Source organism: Chlorocebus sabaeus, chromosome 8 (assembly GCF_047675955.1).
Source record: "Chlorocebus sabaeus isolate Y175 chromosome 8, mChlSab1.0.hap1, whole genome shotgun sequence".
Lineage (NCBI taxonomy): Eukaryota > Metazoa > Chordata > Mammalia > Primates > Cercopithecidae > Chlorocebus > Chlorocebus sabaeus.
Window position 1 is genome coordinate 16,788,503 of NC_132911.1, and position 18,390 is coordinate 16,806,892.

Genomic DNA, 18,390 nt, shown 5'->3' on the forward strand with positions numbered 1-18,390 from the left:
AAAAGGGTTGCCTAATATTAATATACTTTTTTGTCATCAAACAATTACCTAGCTGATCTTCAGTCATTTCCATATTCTCTCTGTCATCTGTCTCCTATCTTGAAGATCCTAACTGCCTAGCATATAATATTAATAGAACCCCAAACTGAAAATAATGCCATGTTAAGAAGTTTATCTAATAATTGAGTGCTTTAATTTTCTCATTTGTAAATGGAGTTCCTATGCTTTCCTGGAAAAAACAGAATTCCTGAAAATCACAGAATTAGTGATTGATTCATGCTAAAAGCAAAAAACTACAAAAATATACTTGAGCAGTTGCATGCATTTAGAATTTTACCAAAACACAGTAAAACATCTGAAAATATATATCAAACTATCTAATGAAACTTGCTGCCTAAATTTAAATTTTATCACCAAAGACTAAACTAAGTACACCTATACCATTTAAGATTCAAAGAGTAGAGAACGCCAGAACACAGTACAGGCATCATCAACACTGACAGGAGGCGGCTGGTGGCTCCAGAAGCAATAGCTTGTAGTTACTGAAAGCCTACTACACAGGTCAGGCCTGCAGCTGGCCTAGTTACATTTTTTAAATATCCACGCTACAACCCTGTGAAAAGAAGGCATCCCCATTCCACGGATGAGAGACCAAAGGTCAGACAGTGAATACCACGTCCTAGATCTAGACTTGGACATATCTGGCTCTGAAGCCTTCATCACCTCTCCAGAGACATCTGGGACAAAATGCACTCTGATACAAATGCCTTAGGACTATAGAAGATCAAAGAGAAACTGTTCCACAGGCAGTTCACAACTTGCAGCCTAAAGTGAATCTCTGGACTTCTAAAATGGAATAATTTAGTAAGTCACATGCGAATGGCAGGAGGAAGGGAGGGCTGATCCTCACTAGGACAACTAATGAACAAGCATTCTCTGTCTCTTCTAGAACAATTTAACATTAGTTCTGCCCAAATGTTACCAAGAGGAATCAGAGTTATAACTTCATTTATCTATGATATGACATATACAACAAAATTTTAGCTTTCTGAATAAGACACAAACTCTTGAAAAGCAAGAGTATTTTCCCCTAAATATTCAATCGAAAATTTCAGAAATAGTGCTTTTATTCTAAACATTCAAAACAACAGTCTTAAATATTACTTACCGGTGATTAAACTTATGACCAAAGGAAATCCAGTCCTTTTCAATTAATACCTACACAAGAAAGAATATAAATATCATGGAGAGAAGCAAACAAAAAATAAGAGACCACACAACCAATAATGCTGAGGAATTTAGAGGCACTTGCAGAAGTCCCCATCCTCGAGCAACCTGCAAATGCGTGAACAGGCATTATCCACCGATATAGAGATGCCCATGGCAAGGGCAAAGTTGAAGGTCATCCATAGGAACAGTAAGTGTAAATGGATGTACAAAAATGCAGGAACCCCACCCACTGAATGTTTCCTGTGTGCCAGGCACTGTTCACATTGCTTTACGTATGATCTCATTTAACTGTGGGATGGTATTCTCACTCTTAGAAAGGGAAACTGAAGGAAAGAGATTTCATATTCACCCAAGATCATGCTACTAGGAAGCAGACACCACTTCACAGCCCAGCTCTCTCCACTCCAAACCCCATCTCAGCCAGTGTGTGATGCTGCCTCTCAGTATAATGTAAATTACCAACCTCTTTACAAAAAACAGTTGGTAAGTTTTTCAGTGATCTTCTCTACACATTAGAAGAATTCTAAAATGATGGGGTTTGGCATATATTTGAAGCTTCAGCCCTGCTTTGAAATTAGGGTTAACATGAATTTCTAAGTCTGAAGCAGTCCAGATTATTATTTTTAAAATTTTGTTTTGGTCTTGTATTTTACATTTTATATTGTCTTATATTTTAAAATTTATTTTTGAGACAGGATCTCACTCAGTCACATAGGCTGGAGTGTACTGACGCAATCATGGCTCACTACACCCTTGACCTCCTGAGCTCAAGCGATCCTCCCACCTCAGCCTAAGTAGCTGGGACCACAGGTGGGCTCTACCTGGCTAATTTTTTAAAAATTTTTGTAGAGACGAGGTCTCACCATATTGCCCAGGCTGATCTCGAACTCTGGGGCTCTAGCAATCCTCCTTCCTCAACCACCCAAAATGCTGGGATTACACACCGCACCCAGCCTGGATTTTAAAAAATGTTTAGTCAAGTAATATGGATAGTCTGATCAATATCCCCAGTGCTCTAAAGTGACCAGAGATTTCCCCCTACAAAGAAATATGGACTGGTTGAAGTCTGTTCTTGACAACTCGAGACATTTTCTTTGGGTTGTAAGTTTAATGGGGCACAATGAGAATGAGTTGATGATGGAAAAGGATGTGTGCAAGAGAAGAGCCTAACGGCAGTGTGTGACTGGCAACCTCTTCACTCTCCAAATGCAGATGAAGGAATCCAGCCCTCCTGACCTCATTCCAGCAGGGGTCTGAAGCAGGAGTATCACTTTGAGGTGTCAGTGCTATCACAGGTCATTGGAAGTTCTCAGACACTTCCAAAAAAAGAAAGACGTCCCAGAGAGGGAGGCCGCCTCTTCGCTCTTGTCCAAGGGTGTTGCTGATACTACTCAATAATGGAGACCCAGCAGTAAAGATATCCCATTAGGACTCCTTTGTCAGCATCTTCAGTAGCACAGATTCATGATTCACTGAAGCACTTTCTACCAAATCATGGTTAAGAGGTTAATTCATTTTAAGGAACTTACACCAGATTAGCGAAAACATCACCATCCCAGGCAACTATACAATACTCTGTAGGGGAAAGCAACTTGTTAGGTTTTGATGCCCACCTAAAAAGTTCAAACTCTACAGGATATACTCGTCATTTTGCAAAGAACAACAACAACAAAAGGCTGTGAAAGTTTCAGTATTCTCATCCGGGGTGTGAAGGACTACTTAAAAAACAAACCCTGGAAGTGAAAACAGTTTTGCCTACCAAGGACTTCTGGCATACACAATATAGAAAAATTTTTCCGCAGATATTTTTTCTAAAAAGTTTTGTTACGTATTCACATTACCTCAAACTTGAAATACTTATGAGCAAATGATGTATAAAATTGTCTTACAAACTACCAAATATATTTTATATTTGCCCCAAAAGTCATTCAGTAGCATTGACTTGAAATGGTTTCAATGTCTCAGAAATTCATCTCTGTATTCCAAGCCTATTTGATCTCTTCCCCTTTAATCTTACTGAGCTACTAAAAGAAAAATAATGCTGGCAAGAAAACAGCAGCTGCCAGTAGTTGCAAAAACAGGGGTCCATGGTCAAGGCACCGCCTGTGGGAATGGCCCAGTAGCCACACTCACCATGAAGCCCTTCAGAGTCCGGTAGTGCGGGTCCAGCAGCAGGCTTGCCACCGAGCACACCTGAGCAGTCCTGTCCCAGCCATCTGAACAGTGAACAAGCACACTTGCCCCTTCCTCTGAAACTGCCTAGAAAACACACGATCCGCAAAGAGTCACAAAGAATGGCTGTAAAAAGGCAGAACCTCTCATCAGAGCCAGGTTTGACTGTATATCTACAGAAAGAAACAGCCCAAACGAAACACTTGCTCATTCATGTATTTAGGGCCCTACCTAATTAGGGCAGAGCCAGAGTGGCCTGGTGCTGGCAGCTAAAGCTTTCCCTTCCCATTCTATCCAGAAGCCACCACTCAAGTCATCTCCAATAAGCATATGTACTTACTAAATATAAGCATTCATCCTATGCAAACAGACCTTCAACCCTCTTCCCTCCACTCTGGGTTTCCACATTAAGCCTTACTGAAATTCTGGAATTGCTGCTGGCCCCAACCATTTCCAAAAAGGAAAAGGCAAAAAAAATTGTAAGTTACAAATCTATGAAGTTATAGATAAAAGGTAAGAGTCAAGTAATGGATCCAAAGTTGAGGAAAGGAAGAAAAAACAAAAGTAAAAATGACACCAGAAAATCTCCACTAAGAAGAGTATCTGTTTGCTATTGCAAATGCACATCATTTTTTGCTAAATGTCTTGGCAGGAAACATACGCTGTGAAACATGGGAGAGATTTCATCATAGCATTTATCACTACCTAAAATTCTAGTTTTATTAATTTATTAATACTCTGTCTCAGCTGGGGGCCGTGGCTCACACATGTAATCCCAGCACTTTGGGAGGCCGAGGCAGGTGGATCACCTGAGGTCAGGAGTTTGTGACCAGTCTGACCAACATGGTGAAACCCTGTCTCTACTAAAAATACAAAAATTAGCTGGGCATATATAGTGGCACGTGCCAGTAATCCCAGCTGCTTGGGAGGCTGAGACAGAAGAATTGCTTCAACCTGGGAGGCAGAGGTTGCAGTGAGCTGAGATAGCGCCATTGCACTCCAGCCTGGGTGACAGAGCGAGACCCCCTCTCAAAATAACAACAACAACAACTCTGTCTCCCACAACAGAATGTAAACTCTGTGAGGGAAGAGACTTAATCTGCCTCATTCACGTCGCATCTGTGAAATCTAGAATAGTACCTGGCACTAAAGAAGGATTTCTTCAATACATGATTACCTCAAAACAGGGAACATACCATGGCATCAGGGAAGGTATGGTTCTCTTTAGGTATAAATCCGAGGAGTTTATTTTTTTAAAAAAAACCTAACAGCACAAAAGACACTGCATTCTAAAACAGCTTGTATGAAAGTTGCAGCAACATTTTCCTATGGCACAATGGACTCTACCTTCCAGCTACAGGAACGTGACTTTTGCTTATGCCATGACTAAAAAGAAGGATCTATTGGATGTAAGCCCTAAGCCCCACCACTGAAGTAACATTTGGTTGTATTCTACAGAAAATTCTTTTCTCCATCCAGGATTAAGCTTAATGGAAGAGAATACTCTGGAAATATTCTACCATTTGATCACAGTGCTGACATACTATCAGCTAAGCACTGTATTCTTTAGCAAAATCACATCTTCAGTGCACAGATTATATGGAGCTCTACAAAGCCGGCTACCCAGTCAATGCAGTGCAGCTTAGGACAGGGAAGCCCATGGCAAAGGGATACCCATTTTGAAGTCGGTAGTTTTCTCATCTGCCCCTTAATTTATTTTCTCTGCAATTGCATACCTTTGCAATGAAGATTCCTGCATCCATGATGGCTTTAATGTGCCTTAACCAGCCAGAGTTCTCCAGACCCCACAGGAAATCACTCATGGAGGGAGATTTAAGTTCACACACTGCAAGATAAATCATGTTATAAAAGCAAAATTAAGGTATTCTCTCATTTTACATATGATGTTTTATAGGTAGTTTGCTAATGATTTCTTTGTTGTAATAGGTATTTTCTGGAAGACTTAAGTCAAAATAAATACCCATGTTTACTAAACTTGATTCTATGGAACCATTTCAAGTAAGACTTTTCTACCTTCTTCAGTCACAGGGAATACAGCACTTGTTTACAACTATTATATATGTAAAGTTTAAATCCTAATATTAATGAAAATCATTAAGAGTTCTGGCAGAAAACAGATATTTGCCTTTCCAGCAAAGTAATTAAAAATGGACTACTAAGGAATAATTGAATTAGGAGTGCAATGGGGGAAAAAATCATGTAATTGTAGCACCTACCCACTTAGAAGTTTCCCATCACCCAACCACTTCAGATTAGGACTGTTGTAAAAACACAAGACAGAGCAATCCTAAATTTCTTAAATGGAAATGATCAAACGCCTCTTGCCAATAACCCCTCCCCCCAATGGGAGTAAGGCCTGTAAGCTTAAAAATAACATATATACCTCTGATCCAATTCTAGAGCATCAGGGTAGGGACTTACCCATTGAGTGAAAATGAAGAAAACCTAGGATCCCAATGAAATATATATTTACACAACTAAGGCAGGTGTATAAACACCTCTATAATATTATAAACCACCAACTTTCACCTCAGGAGCTTCTTTTATTTAATGTAAAGCATTAAAAAGCTTTAGAGCTAGTGTGCTGAGTACATATCACAAATACTGCAATCCAAAGTGGAGGTTTAGATGTATAAAACCCTATTCAGGAGTCTTATCAATCAACCAATGAAATTCAATCATGATCTATAGATTTATGTTTATTTTATTGTTCTCTGTGATGCAGTAAACACACATAGGGAACAGGGAGCCCTTTTTCCTACCCCCAACTCCATGAGCAATGAGCTGTGTAGTCTTGCACATGTTATTCCACTATCTGAACCTCAATTTCTTCATTTTTTAAAATGGGGAAGGTGTACTAAATTATATCCTTCCAACTCTAAACCCCTAGATTCAACTTTGTGAACTCTTTGAAATTTCTGTGCATATGGGACACATAGCAGCATTAACAAAAATACTAATTTATCAGATGCCCTGCCTCCAAGAATGCAGATAAGAGGATTCACTATGATTTCCTGCAACGTAAAAGCCACACACAAAAAAGCACAAGTAGTTAAATTCTGAGTCATAGATGACAACAGTGTTGAAGGAAATAACACTGAAATTCCCAGAAAAAAACCCAACCTAAGAAAACCATATTATGAGTCTGTTCAGGCAAGATTCCAAAATCTTCCTTCCAAATGCCTGCCCTGAGCTGGAAGCATAGCTCTGAAGACCTAATATGCAGTTGGTGAAGTGACAGCCCTCTGAATTTGCTCTGGTTCGAAGCACTGACTATCTAAGGTCACAGTGTTGCCCCTTCTGCACCCCAGGCCCAGCATCACAGGCAGGAAGACGCTATGTGTCTGATAAAGTACATGCAGAATGGTAAAGGAAAGGGTGCTTAGTGGAAGGCCAGTGAAAAATACACAGACTGATTCACAGCATCTATGGCTCTATTAGCCCTGTAGCCCTGGGTAGTCAGCCATGGGCTGAGAGTGCCCAAGCTTACAGTTTTAATCATTAAGTTATAAAATATTTAAACATATAAAGATTAAAATGTAATATATCCTGACAATGAAATACTATTCAGTGATAAAAGGAGATGAGCTATGAAAAGACACAGAGGGAAGTTAAATGCACAGTGCTAAGGGAAAAAAAGCCAACTTTTCCTTGAAAAGGCTACATATTATATGATGCCAACTATATGACCTAGAAAATGCAAAAATATGGAGACAGCAAAAAACAGTGACTGCCAGGGGTTAGGGTTGTGAGAGGAATAAATAGGTGGGGCACAAGAATGTTTAGGGCAGAAATCTATTCTGTCCACTGTGACAGTAGTTACATTCATTATTAAACATTTGTCAAAACCCACAGAATGTCCAACAGCAAGAGGGAACCATATGGTGGACTTTGAGTGATACTAATGTGCCAACGTAGGTGCACTGATCGCAACAATGTGCCACTCTGTAGGGGATGTTAATAATGGAGGCGGCTGTGCATGTGTGCAGGCAGGGCTACTTGGGACGCTCTGTACCTTCTGCTCAATTTTGCTGTGAATCTAAAACTGCTCTTAAAAAAAAAAAAAAAAGTCTTTAAAAACATGATAATGTAACAGACATCCAGATTGGCCACAACTGCTCCAGATGTCTCTTAAGAAAACAAAACAGAAAAAAGGCTGGGCACAGTGCCTCACACCTGTAATCCCAGCACTTTGAGACGCCAAGGCAGAAGGATCATTTGAGCCAAGGAGTTCAAGACCAGCCTGCATAAAGTAGTGAGATTCAGTCTCTACAAAAAAGAGAAAAAAATTAGTGAGACTTGGTGGCACATGCCTGTTGTCCCAGCTACTTGGGAGGCTGAGTCGAGAGGATCACTTGAACCCAGGAGTCTGAGGCTGCAGTGCGCCAGGATCTTGCCACTGCACTCCATCCTGGGTGATGACAGAGCCAGATCCTCTCTCTAAAAAAATAAAGTTACAAATAAAGCCTCATGTTTTCATGTCATCCTGCTTCTTTCCTTTGAAGATTGTTAATATTCCCAAGAACTTTTGTCCTTTCACTACTTACATACTAGCTGTGTGAGCTTGGGCAGATTACTTAGCCTCTTGTGCTTCGGTTTCCTCAACTGTAAAATGGTAATAATAGCCTCTGTATCAAAGTGTTATTATTTAAGTTAGCCCTTATTGCTGTTATGATCCTCAAATAATATATATTTTATAGGTATTAAAATTTACATATATATCAGTCTTTGCAATTTTTATCCAACTTTTAGATATCCATATTATGTAAATAAACTTCATTAATTTTAACAGCTATATAATATTCCACTCTATATTGCAAATTATTTATCCATCCCCCTACTGTTGACAATTGTTTCCTCTTTTTCAGTATTTACAAATAGTACAGTAAAAGAAAAAAAATCTTTCTACAGTCTCCTTGTGGAAAGTCTCCCTGTACCTGGATTTCTATGAGCGAAATGGGCTGGGTCACCAGAGTTCCTGAATCTTCAGCTCTATCATGCATAGTTGGCCCTCTGTATTCTCGGGTTCCACATCCTTGGAATCAACCAACCACAGAGTACAAATATTTGAAAAAAATAAAAATAACAGTACAACAAAAAATAATGGTAATAGAAAAACAATACAGTGTAACAACTATTTACAGAGCATTTACATTGTATTAAGTATTGCAAGTAATGTAGAGATGATTTTAAATATATGGGAGGGTGTGCATAGGTTATATGCAAACACACCATGTTACTATGTAAGGGACTTGGGCGTGTGTGGATTTGGGAATCTGTGGGGGCCGGGGTGGGGGTGCTGGAAACAATTCCCCTTGGATACTGAGGGATGACTCTACTGCCAAATTGCTCTTGAAAAGGGCTGCAGTGGTTATGCTCCCACCAGCAGGGTAGGAAAGTTCCTCTCCCCATATCCCAACTAATACTTGGTATTGCTGATGCTTTACGTTTTGCCAATCTTATAATATTTCTCTAAAAATATTAATGGCAGTTTTTGTTTTCCTCTCTGCATTGAATGTTGTTTTCTAGACTTTTTAAAATTTCCTTGCTCGTGTGTGTTGGGGGGTGTGGTCTCTGTCCTGCATGTTGAGCTTTCCTCAATTTTCTGCGAGTTTTTGCCTATCCATTCACATGTAAGAGCAAGACACAGGAGGCTGGCTGACAGTGTCGTGTGCTGTGTGCATGGGCAGGCTTTCTTAACTGCTTTCTTAACAGGCTTTCTTAGCTGCTGGGCTTTGCTATGGGGGATTTGGCCGATGTGACATCTGCAAGTCCTTTGTCTTGGATGTTTGCAGGCCCCAGCATGGAATCTTCTGAACACCTGAGTGCATCACGTTGGATGCTAGTGTCCTAAGAGGACAGCTGGGGCAGTAACCATGGGTCTCATTCTTCGATACTTACACTTTCACTTAATCCCTGTCTTTGGCCTGGCATTCCCCATCCCCTCTTCCAGCTTTGCCTGGTACTTCTGATCCCAGAGTCCCTGTAGTAAACGTTTCCAGAAAGGTTGACTGTCCAGAAAGTGCATCACCATCTTCTCTTGTGGAAGTGTGGAAAGAGGCTTCGCTAGGCAGTGCAGGGGAGGAAGGACGCTGGGATCCAATCAACTTCTTGTGCAAATGTTTGGCTAGTACTCTTCTTTCAGAGACACCTGATGGCTCGAATTCCAGAGACTGTCAAAGGATCTGCACTTCTGTTTGGCTTCCTTTGGGGTTTCTCATACTTCTGCCATAAATTGCAGCTTTTTTTTTTTTTTTTGTCTAGTCTGTGTCATTACTTATCACTCATCCATTTATTTTGCAGCTTTTACATTTTTGTTTCCATCACCTCCTCTTTCAATCTCTCATCCTTTTGTGTTTTTGCTTTTTTTTTTCCACTTCATTCTCATTGTAGTGGGAAGTCAGGAGGAAGTGGGTAAGTTATTATATATTGTATTTAACTGGAACAGAAACAAGAAATTACTTTGGGCCTGTGCAAGGCAGAAGCTGGAACTAAGATTCCCTACATCAAACTGAGCTGTTAAAAAAAATCCTCTCACGCGTCAGGATGATGATGGGAAGCCAGTCTCTGCCTGGACCCTGCATGAGGAGAACAAAAATCTCTCCTGAGATGCTGAAACCCTGGGCCTAGTCTCACACATGTTTGGGATCCAAACACATCTTCCTTATGCACGGAAGCCCCCAAGATAAGGAATTATCATGTTTGGGCTGGGAATCTCACGGACACCCAGCAGACGTACACCAAATGCTTCTTAGGAGCAACACTTCCACAATTCTGTGGAATCCCACAGAAACAGCGGGGCTGAAGACAAGTTTACAACACACCAGGGAACAGCGCTCATGATAATGGCTAGCAGGCAGAGGAAAAAAGATACAGGATGAGTGCCCCAAGAACCCGATATGATAGAACAGTCATGTGAAACAGGCTTTAGGTTACTGGAACTGGAGCAGGAGGAAGGAAGGCTCCCACAAGCATAACAGATGGTGTTCCTGATGTGTCTAGACTCATTCTTCCCATGGTTCCAGGAGGAATCACTGTTGGCCACTGCAGTAAGGTCCTACAGCCAGGCTTCCTGAGATCCTCTTGTCTGGATGGCTCCCAGTTAGGGTCTGCTACAGGTATTTTGCATGTTTGGAAGGTGACATGCAGTGGAAGGTGACGTGAAGTGGCAGCTGATGAAGCTATCCCTGCCTACTCCAATCTGTCCTCACTCCCCTGCCTCTGATGGCCAGTTCTGTGCCCCACAGGGACACCTGACACAGAAGCAGCAGCCTCCATAGGCGTCCCCTCCAGCCCCTGCTGCAGGCCTTCACAAGTGACTTGTCCTCTGCTCTTCCAGGCACCCAGCTCTGCACCCTTACATCCCCAACGTCTCCTGAAAACAAGGTCCCTTTTCCAAAGCCCTGCTCACTGTCCCGCTTCCCTGATCAAACTCACTGACACTTCCACATGTTTTCATCAGCAGGGATTTCACATTAGCTTACTCTGCCCTCTTGGGGAAACAGGAAGGCCTCTTTGTTTAACTTAGATTTTAAACAGTGTAAAATTATTACTCAGATGTACAGTTTAGTAATGTACTGTACATCTGAGTAATAATCATGACATATGCATGGGCAATAGCATGTAGCAATGTTTAAGGGCTTCAGAGGCAGACACAGCTGCACTGAAACTCCAGCTCTACCCACGCTCAACATGGTAACCAGGGTTAGTTACTGAGCCTCGCTGCCTTCAAATATAAAATGGGAATAAAACACCTTCCTCAAACAGTTGTTGTAAAGCTGAAATAATACAAATAAGCATTACACTGGCAAAAAGAAGATTCCCGAAAATGGTAGCTATGATACACATTTTATTATCTGTTTCTCCAGCACAGGTGTCCTTGGAAGAAGGAGGTGTTAGACTCACTCAAACATGTCAACGCTGAAGCTCCGAAAAGTTAAGGCATGAGTGATCAATGGCAGAAAGACATCCCAAATGCAAGTCTTCTGAGAGACAAACTTAGAGTTTTTGCCACCACAGCATGGCTACCTTGGTAGGTTTTACCAGAAATAATAATAATAGTAACACTTACATACCGGGTACCAGACACTAAGTGCTTTATATAGATTAGCTTTAGCTTTTCAATCCTCAATCATTCTGAGGAAGGCACTTGCTATTCTCATTCTTGATGGTGGAAACCAGTGCAAACAGAGGCTAAGTGCTTGTCCAGCGTCTCCCAGCTGATGGATACGTGGTGAGACGAGGCTTCAGTCCGGCTCCAGAGTTCATGCTCTTAATGCCTCTCAACCTCAGGTTGGTTTTTTTCATAATTCAACATGAACCAATCTTGGTTCCCAAATATCATCAGCTTAAAGGTTATGCTTTCTAACACTTACAACAGTGCTGCCCTGTTATAGTAATCACTAGTCACACGTGGCTACGAAACACTTGAAATATGTCCGATCGGAATTGAGATAGATATGCTGTAAGTGTCAAATATGAATCAAATTTTAAAGGCATGGTACACACAAAAAATGCAAAAACACCCCATTACTAGCTTTTTATACTGATAACATTGAAATAACATTTGGGATATACTGGCTTAAATAAAATACGTTATTAAAATTAATATACATATACATATTTATATAACATATGAAATTTTCTTTTTACTTTTAATGTGGCCACCAGAAAGTTTAAAATTCCAAATATTTTCTGCACTTGTGTCCTGCATTTTACTTCTATGCACATATTGACTTAGACTGCTCAAGGAAGCTTAATCTGATCAGAAGTCGTCAAACATTTTTGCACATGTACCTCTCAAATAAAATATAAAACTACATATTCCCTCATACACCCTGAGATGTTGCATCATTGTAAGACTGAGAGTGTGGTAATTTTTTTTTTTTGTAAGGTGGCAACAAGGCAATTAGGAAGGGAGCTGGGAAGGGAGAGATGGCTCAAAGCTGGCCCCAGGAGCATTCTGAGAGGCAGGTCGTATAATCGTAAGGAGGACATACAGAAGTTGATGATCTAGAAGCCAGTTTCCATAAAGTAATGTACCCAGGGTGCACTTTAAAAGTCCTTCTGTGAACTTGGGTGCATGGACCCAACTGGAAGACAGACAGCACAATCTGATACAAAGGCCAAATGTCAGCCCCGAGGTAACACTGAGCAAGCCTGGCCCTTCTGGAGATCTGTCGCCTTATGACAGTGCCCAGCAATACCGACGGGCCCTCCAAGCATCAGGCTCACTTCTGCCTGTGCACACGGCCCTGAAACACGGCCCAGTGGGAAGCATGGCAAATTCCAGCACCGTCCATGAGCTTCACCACTCCCTGGGCGCGTGCTGCTTGGGCTTTCTGTCCCACCCCAGGCCATGTCCCAAAGTGTTCAAGTTAATCCTAAAATACACACATTCCACTGCGTGAAGTCTCAGGATGCAACTGATTCCTCCAAGCCTTCCACAGATAACATTCTCTTGCAGTCTTTTTTTCACTGAACAGGCCAAACTTTCCAGTCATTATAGGGCTTAGGGCTAGTTAGCATTCTTGTTGATTATTAAGTTCAGGGGGCCTGAAGAATATCTTGGCATCCAAGCTCTGACGCTTAGCCCGGGAACAAAAGATCCTTTTCACCACCTTCTCTTCCCACAAGGCATGGAAATGACTGCAAGTTTAAAAATAAAGACACCAGGCTTGCCAGCTAACCTGGAGATGGCCTGCGCCAAAAGCGAGAGAGGAATGGATGGCCACAGGACCAGGCCTAGAATGTCCTGCCAGAGAGAACGTCCCCACGCTTCTGTGTCCAGTTAGCTCTCAGCAACGGGACAGGCTGCTGTGGCTCTCACCACGTCAGCACTAAGGCGGCTCCTTGTTTAACATTTCTGCTTTCAGGAGCATTAACACTGCGTGTGCTAAGTAAAATAACCCCACCAGGTTCTCAATCAAAGTTAACCACTGAGAGGGTGTTTTCTTCCCCGTGCGCTGAGTGGCAGCGTGAAAAGCAAAGAGGTCTGCGGATGATTAATAGACGTGGGCAGATGGGGGTACACTCGAGACCAAAACGATTAGCGCCTGGATTTTTAAATATAAAACTGTTGGGTTTGTTTGGATAAACTCAGGATAAGGTAGAAATACTTATTTGTTCACTCTTGTTGCCAAATCCAAACCAATATTTACAAACCATTTTGCTGAACAAAGTTCATTTCGGCTGACATCAGAGACATATGCCACAAACTGCAGAGAACGGGGCTTACTAATTGGAGTTTCATGCCCAGGTCTAGTGATATTTGTTTTATATAACAGGACAACTATATGTCACAAATATATATAAACTACAGTAAGAAAATTAAAAAGCAAAGACAATAGATACAATTTTAGGACCTGTGCAAATGTGGAATTTACTTAGAAGAAAATGAGCCTCAGATAATCTGCCTTAAGTATTTCCTATATCACTCTTATTTTCTCCTATACAATTGCCAGGTGGGGTCAGTGAGGGTGCGAAAAAAGTCTCCATTTGAACCCAGTGGAGTCGGTCTTTCTTGCACCCTGAGATCTAAAGTTGAAATTGTACATGGCCCTCCCTTGATTACCAGCCCAACACTGGTCTGAGTTCCGCCAGTGTTGGCTCTGTTCTTTTCCCATTTTGGAGTCATGAAACCAAGATCCGTAAGAGTCTTCAGAGAACTGGCAAAATGATGATAATGTCCCTCCACTGAACATCCACCAGGTGAAGCCATTCAGAGGACTTAATTATGGCCTGTAGAATCAAAGTGTTTAGCCTACACAAGCCCATCACCATATGTTCCAAAATACTACCACTGGCCTAAAGAAAATCAAGCAGCAAGTTCATAGGATAATGTGCTATTAGTATTTATGAATGTGAATTTTGTGTCTAAAGACAGATTCACAGTATATGGTGGGAGCCTGTACTATCTTAGGTTTAACACGTGCTAAGGACAGTAAGATGTGAATATTAACTGCAGAGGTGTGTAAAACTTTGCAGCAAATAAAAAACATGTGGCTGGATGCAGTGCATTGTGCCTGTAATGCCAGAAATTTGGGAGGCCAAGGCAGTAGGATTGCTTGAGCCCAGGAGTTCAACACCAACCTGGGCAATGTAGCAAGACCCCATCTCTACAAAAATAAAAATAAAAAATTAGCTGGGTGTGGAGGTGCACGCCTGTAGTCCCAGATACTCAGGAGGCTGAGGTAGGAGGATCACTTGAACCCAGGGGTCGGAGGCTGCTGTGAGCTACAATTGCACCACTGCACTTCAACCTGGGCAACATAAGGAGACCCTCTCTCTTATTTTAAAAATACATGTGTGTGCCCATTTCTGTTACATCTGCCATATGTAATGGGGCTTGGTGCTTTCCTCTCAATGAACCTTCACAACTTCCCATCTAGAGTGGATAGAATTATCTATTTTTTATTTTATTTTATTTATGTATTTATTTATTTTGAGACAGAGTCTTGCTCTGTCGCCGAGGCTGGAGTGCAGTGGTGTGATCTCGGCTCACTGTAACCTCCACCTCCTGGATTCAAGCAATTCTCCTGCTTCAGCTTCCTGAGTAGCCAGGACTACAGGCACACACCACCACGCCAGGCTAATTTTTGTATTTTCAGTAGAGACGGGGTTTTGCCATGTTGGCCAGGCAGGTCTCAAACTCCTGACCTCAGGTGATCCGCCTGCCTCAGCCTCCCAAAGTGCTGGGATTACAGGTATGAGCCACCACGCCCGGCCGACAGAATTATCTTGATTTATTAAGGAGTAATGAGCTAATGCTCATGAGTAATGCTAGCAATGCAACAAATACACTGGGATAGAAATCTAAATCCCTTGACTCTACTTTCCATATTATTTTCACTAAAAAATAGAGAATAATTAAAAGTCAATATACAAACTGAGCCAGGATGAACAGGAATTGAACTGAAGGTAGGGTTTAAGGGATGCTAAAATCTAAATAGAGAACTCAAAGCAAATGGCACAAGAGAAGTCGAGACTGGGAAAAGATGGGGGTTGAGAGGCTGGAAAGTCTGGCGTGCATGTAAAGCAGTAGGCACTAGAGAGAAGGCCAGGAATTCCGGAAGACTGAGATGGTGGCTGCCAATAACTCAAGTGGTAAAATGAGCAGCACATGCAGTAGAGGATGCAGGGGTGGGGGTCGTTCCACACGCCTCAGGCTAGCTGAGAAAGCTTCCAGGACCAACACTGTTAGGAACTTTGAGACTGTATTGTCACTGGCAAGCAAACTGAACTGCCAAACCCCCCCTAGAGCCTTATGGAAAAACAACTCCTCTTATCACTAACATTAGCCACATCTGTCTTGAGTTTGATGGGCTACGCTTTCTTCTACAAGCACTCATTTTGAAACTCTCCTAGTCCTCTGAAAATCTGCCATCACAGTTAACAGAACAATAATTCTGAGGGTGAACATTTTAAAATTAATCTTTGAATTGTCTCAGTGGACTGCAAAATAAAGCATCGCTTGGAGAAATATAACTACTATTCTCTCATTAAATAAAACCTTTTCTTTTGTCCCTTTGATAATGTCAAATGCTTTGGCTTTGACATCCAGTTAAAACACTCAACCATGACTTACCCAGAGAAGGCCCTCAGTGAGATCACATTAAACAAGCATGATCTTTTCTTCCTGCCATGATTTCTGTTCTAGGTCAAAACTGGTTCCTTCTTTCAGAATGAATGAATGAAGCATTTGCCTATCCAATGCCTGGCATAGAGAACACTCCAATACTGATTAATAGATGAGCGTCTGCGATAACCATCCCAACTCCTGTGTGTTAAGTACTTACTACAAGCAGGTATTGTGCCTGAGGCTCTGCGTAATCTACCTACTGGGTAGATTCACTCTCGATTTTCAGATTGGAAAGAGTGGCTTCAAGAGGTTTACCAGGCCATCCATGGTTACATAGCCAGTAAACCACTGAGCTGGAATCCATTCCGCCGCACATGCATCCATACTCTTGCTGTAGCCTGTGTCTCTGTGCTTAGTGTATGATGGTCCAGATGGGCAGATCTCATCCAGCACTTGAGCAGCTGTGTTTGAAATCCTCACACAACACCAGAGAGGCAAAGTACACATGCTTGATCCACTTCTTTCCTCTAAATGACCGCCCCGATAGCCAGTGAAGCCTGCCAGGCTGCTGGTCTAGCAGAACACTTGTTAAAAAGCCATACAAACTGCTCTTTCCGTGTAGAGCTTCCACTTTAATGGGAAAATGATTTTTCTACGTGGAAACCTAGTCCACGGTGCCAAGTTCCGAGAAAAAAATAACTAGATTTTCCGATTATTAGTGGTTATCTCCTCCAATAGCTAAGTAATCTGAGGAAATTAATAATGGTTAAAAATTGAGACTATAGAAAGGTGGAGAAGAACTAACCTTTACAGCTTTTCATTAGCTCACATCTGGTAGAATGTCACAGCATAAATTTGCAGGTAATGTGATAAAGGAAATACTTCAAAATGAAAAGCTTAAATCTGCAATATCTACAAAGGGCTGAATCCATCATCCATTTCCTCAAGGTTGAATTAGCCAGCACCCCTAAAGACATGAGGTACGGAAGAACGTGTGGAGCAGAAGGGACAATGGGACCGAGAGCCACAACCTCTCCTCTCCGAGCAGCGAGAACTATCAGAGAAACCCTGGAGCTGGGTGTGTCCGGGGCCGTTCCCTTTAGACTGCCTCCAAGGCAACTTGGCAGGGAGACCAGAGCAGGCATCCAACACGTGACCGTCGTACCCACCATGGTGCCTCCCACGACAACTCCAAATGCTCTGCCTCCGACCACCCTTTCCACACTGAACGAAGATTCCGATCAATCAGGACTCAAAAACCTTTGCATGAAAGAACAGATCGGATATCATCTCTAGGGCCACCTGACTTTGCCACAAAACATCCTCCACTGTCAATGCTCATCATGTCAGGGAAGATTTTTTTAAGTGGTTCTATTTGGAGGCCTGCTAAAAAGATTCCAGTCTTTTAGAATGGATCTGCCTGGCCCCCTTTCATACAGTCCCTGACTGCACGATTGCCCACAGAACTGAGCTGACATGGGGCCTGCGTCCCACATGCTCTGGGCTCGCTTGCCCTGCTCCGCTGTCAGGCTAAGATTTGCAAGTCCATAGAACAACTTGCTGAGAAAATACCTGAAGGCCTGATGTGCTGTTTATTAAATCATTTTTGGTGAACGTGCGTGATTGCACACAGACCCTATCACGAGACGAACGCTTCTGTGCTTCTGAAAACTGTGCTCTTACTCCGTAACTTTTGAATAAAAAAACTGAGAAAATGTATCCATAGGAAGGCATGGGGCCTACCAAATACTTGCCTGGCTGACTGGATTCACCTAGGCCCATCAACATATCCATTTCATTGAGTGCTTATTTTCAAATACATTACTGCTTCCCAAGAGAAAGCATACCCACCTTACAATGGAAAGCACTTTATAGTTTGCAAGAAATCCTTTTAATGATCATGAGTTAAAGTGGGCAAGATATGTTGCTTATTGCTTTACAAATACAGAAAATGAGATTTGTTCAAGTTTACCCAGAGACTAAATCAAGAACCCAAACCTAGGACTTCACACACTGAGGCCAGGGCACCTTCCACACTAACCCACTATCTCGAGAGGCAGAAAAGCCTAGGGGTTAAGAGTGAAGCATCTGAACTCACACTAAGTAGGTAAAAATGGTGATTCTACCACTTACTATTTTGAGCTGAAACAAGTTTCTCAGGCTCTGTGCCTCAATTTCCTCATCTGTAAAATGAAGGTAAAAGTAGCAACAAGTGCAATAAGGTTTACTTGAGTAAATACAGCTTAAAAATTTTGAACAGTGTCCAATACATAGTAAACCTTCCATAAATGTATCTTCATTACTATGTGAGGTGGTTATAATGATCCTTGCGGTTCATATAATGATCCTTGTGGTCACAAGCTGTGAGCTTGTCTTACACCAGAACC

At 41.9% G+C, this 18,390-nt stretch overlaps 1 protein-coding gene across 1 annotated transcript in view; it reads right to left on the reverse strand.

The window, feature by feature from the left end:
• MTMR7 (myotubularin related protein 7) overlaps positions 1–18,390 on the reverse strand; it is a 112,005-nt gene that overhangs the window by 7,017 nt on the left and 86,598 nt on the right. Inside the window, exons 8-10 of the mRNA XM_007961731.3 lie at positions 5,139–5,248; positions 3,364–3,489; positions 1,169–1,218 (exon numbers count right to left, since the gene is read on the reverse strand). Coding sequence (XP_007959922.1) covers positions 1,169–1,218; positions 3,364–3,489; positions 5,139–5,248 — 286 coding nt within the window. The remainder of the gene's footprint in view (positions 1–1,168; positions 1,219–3,363; positions 3,490–5,138; positions 5,249–18,390) is intronic.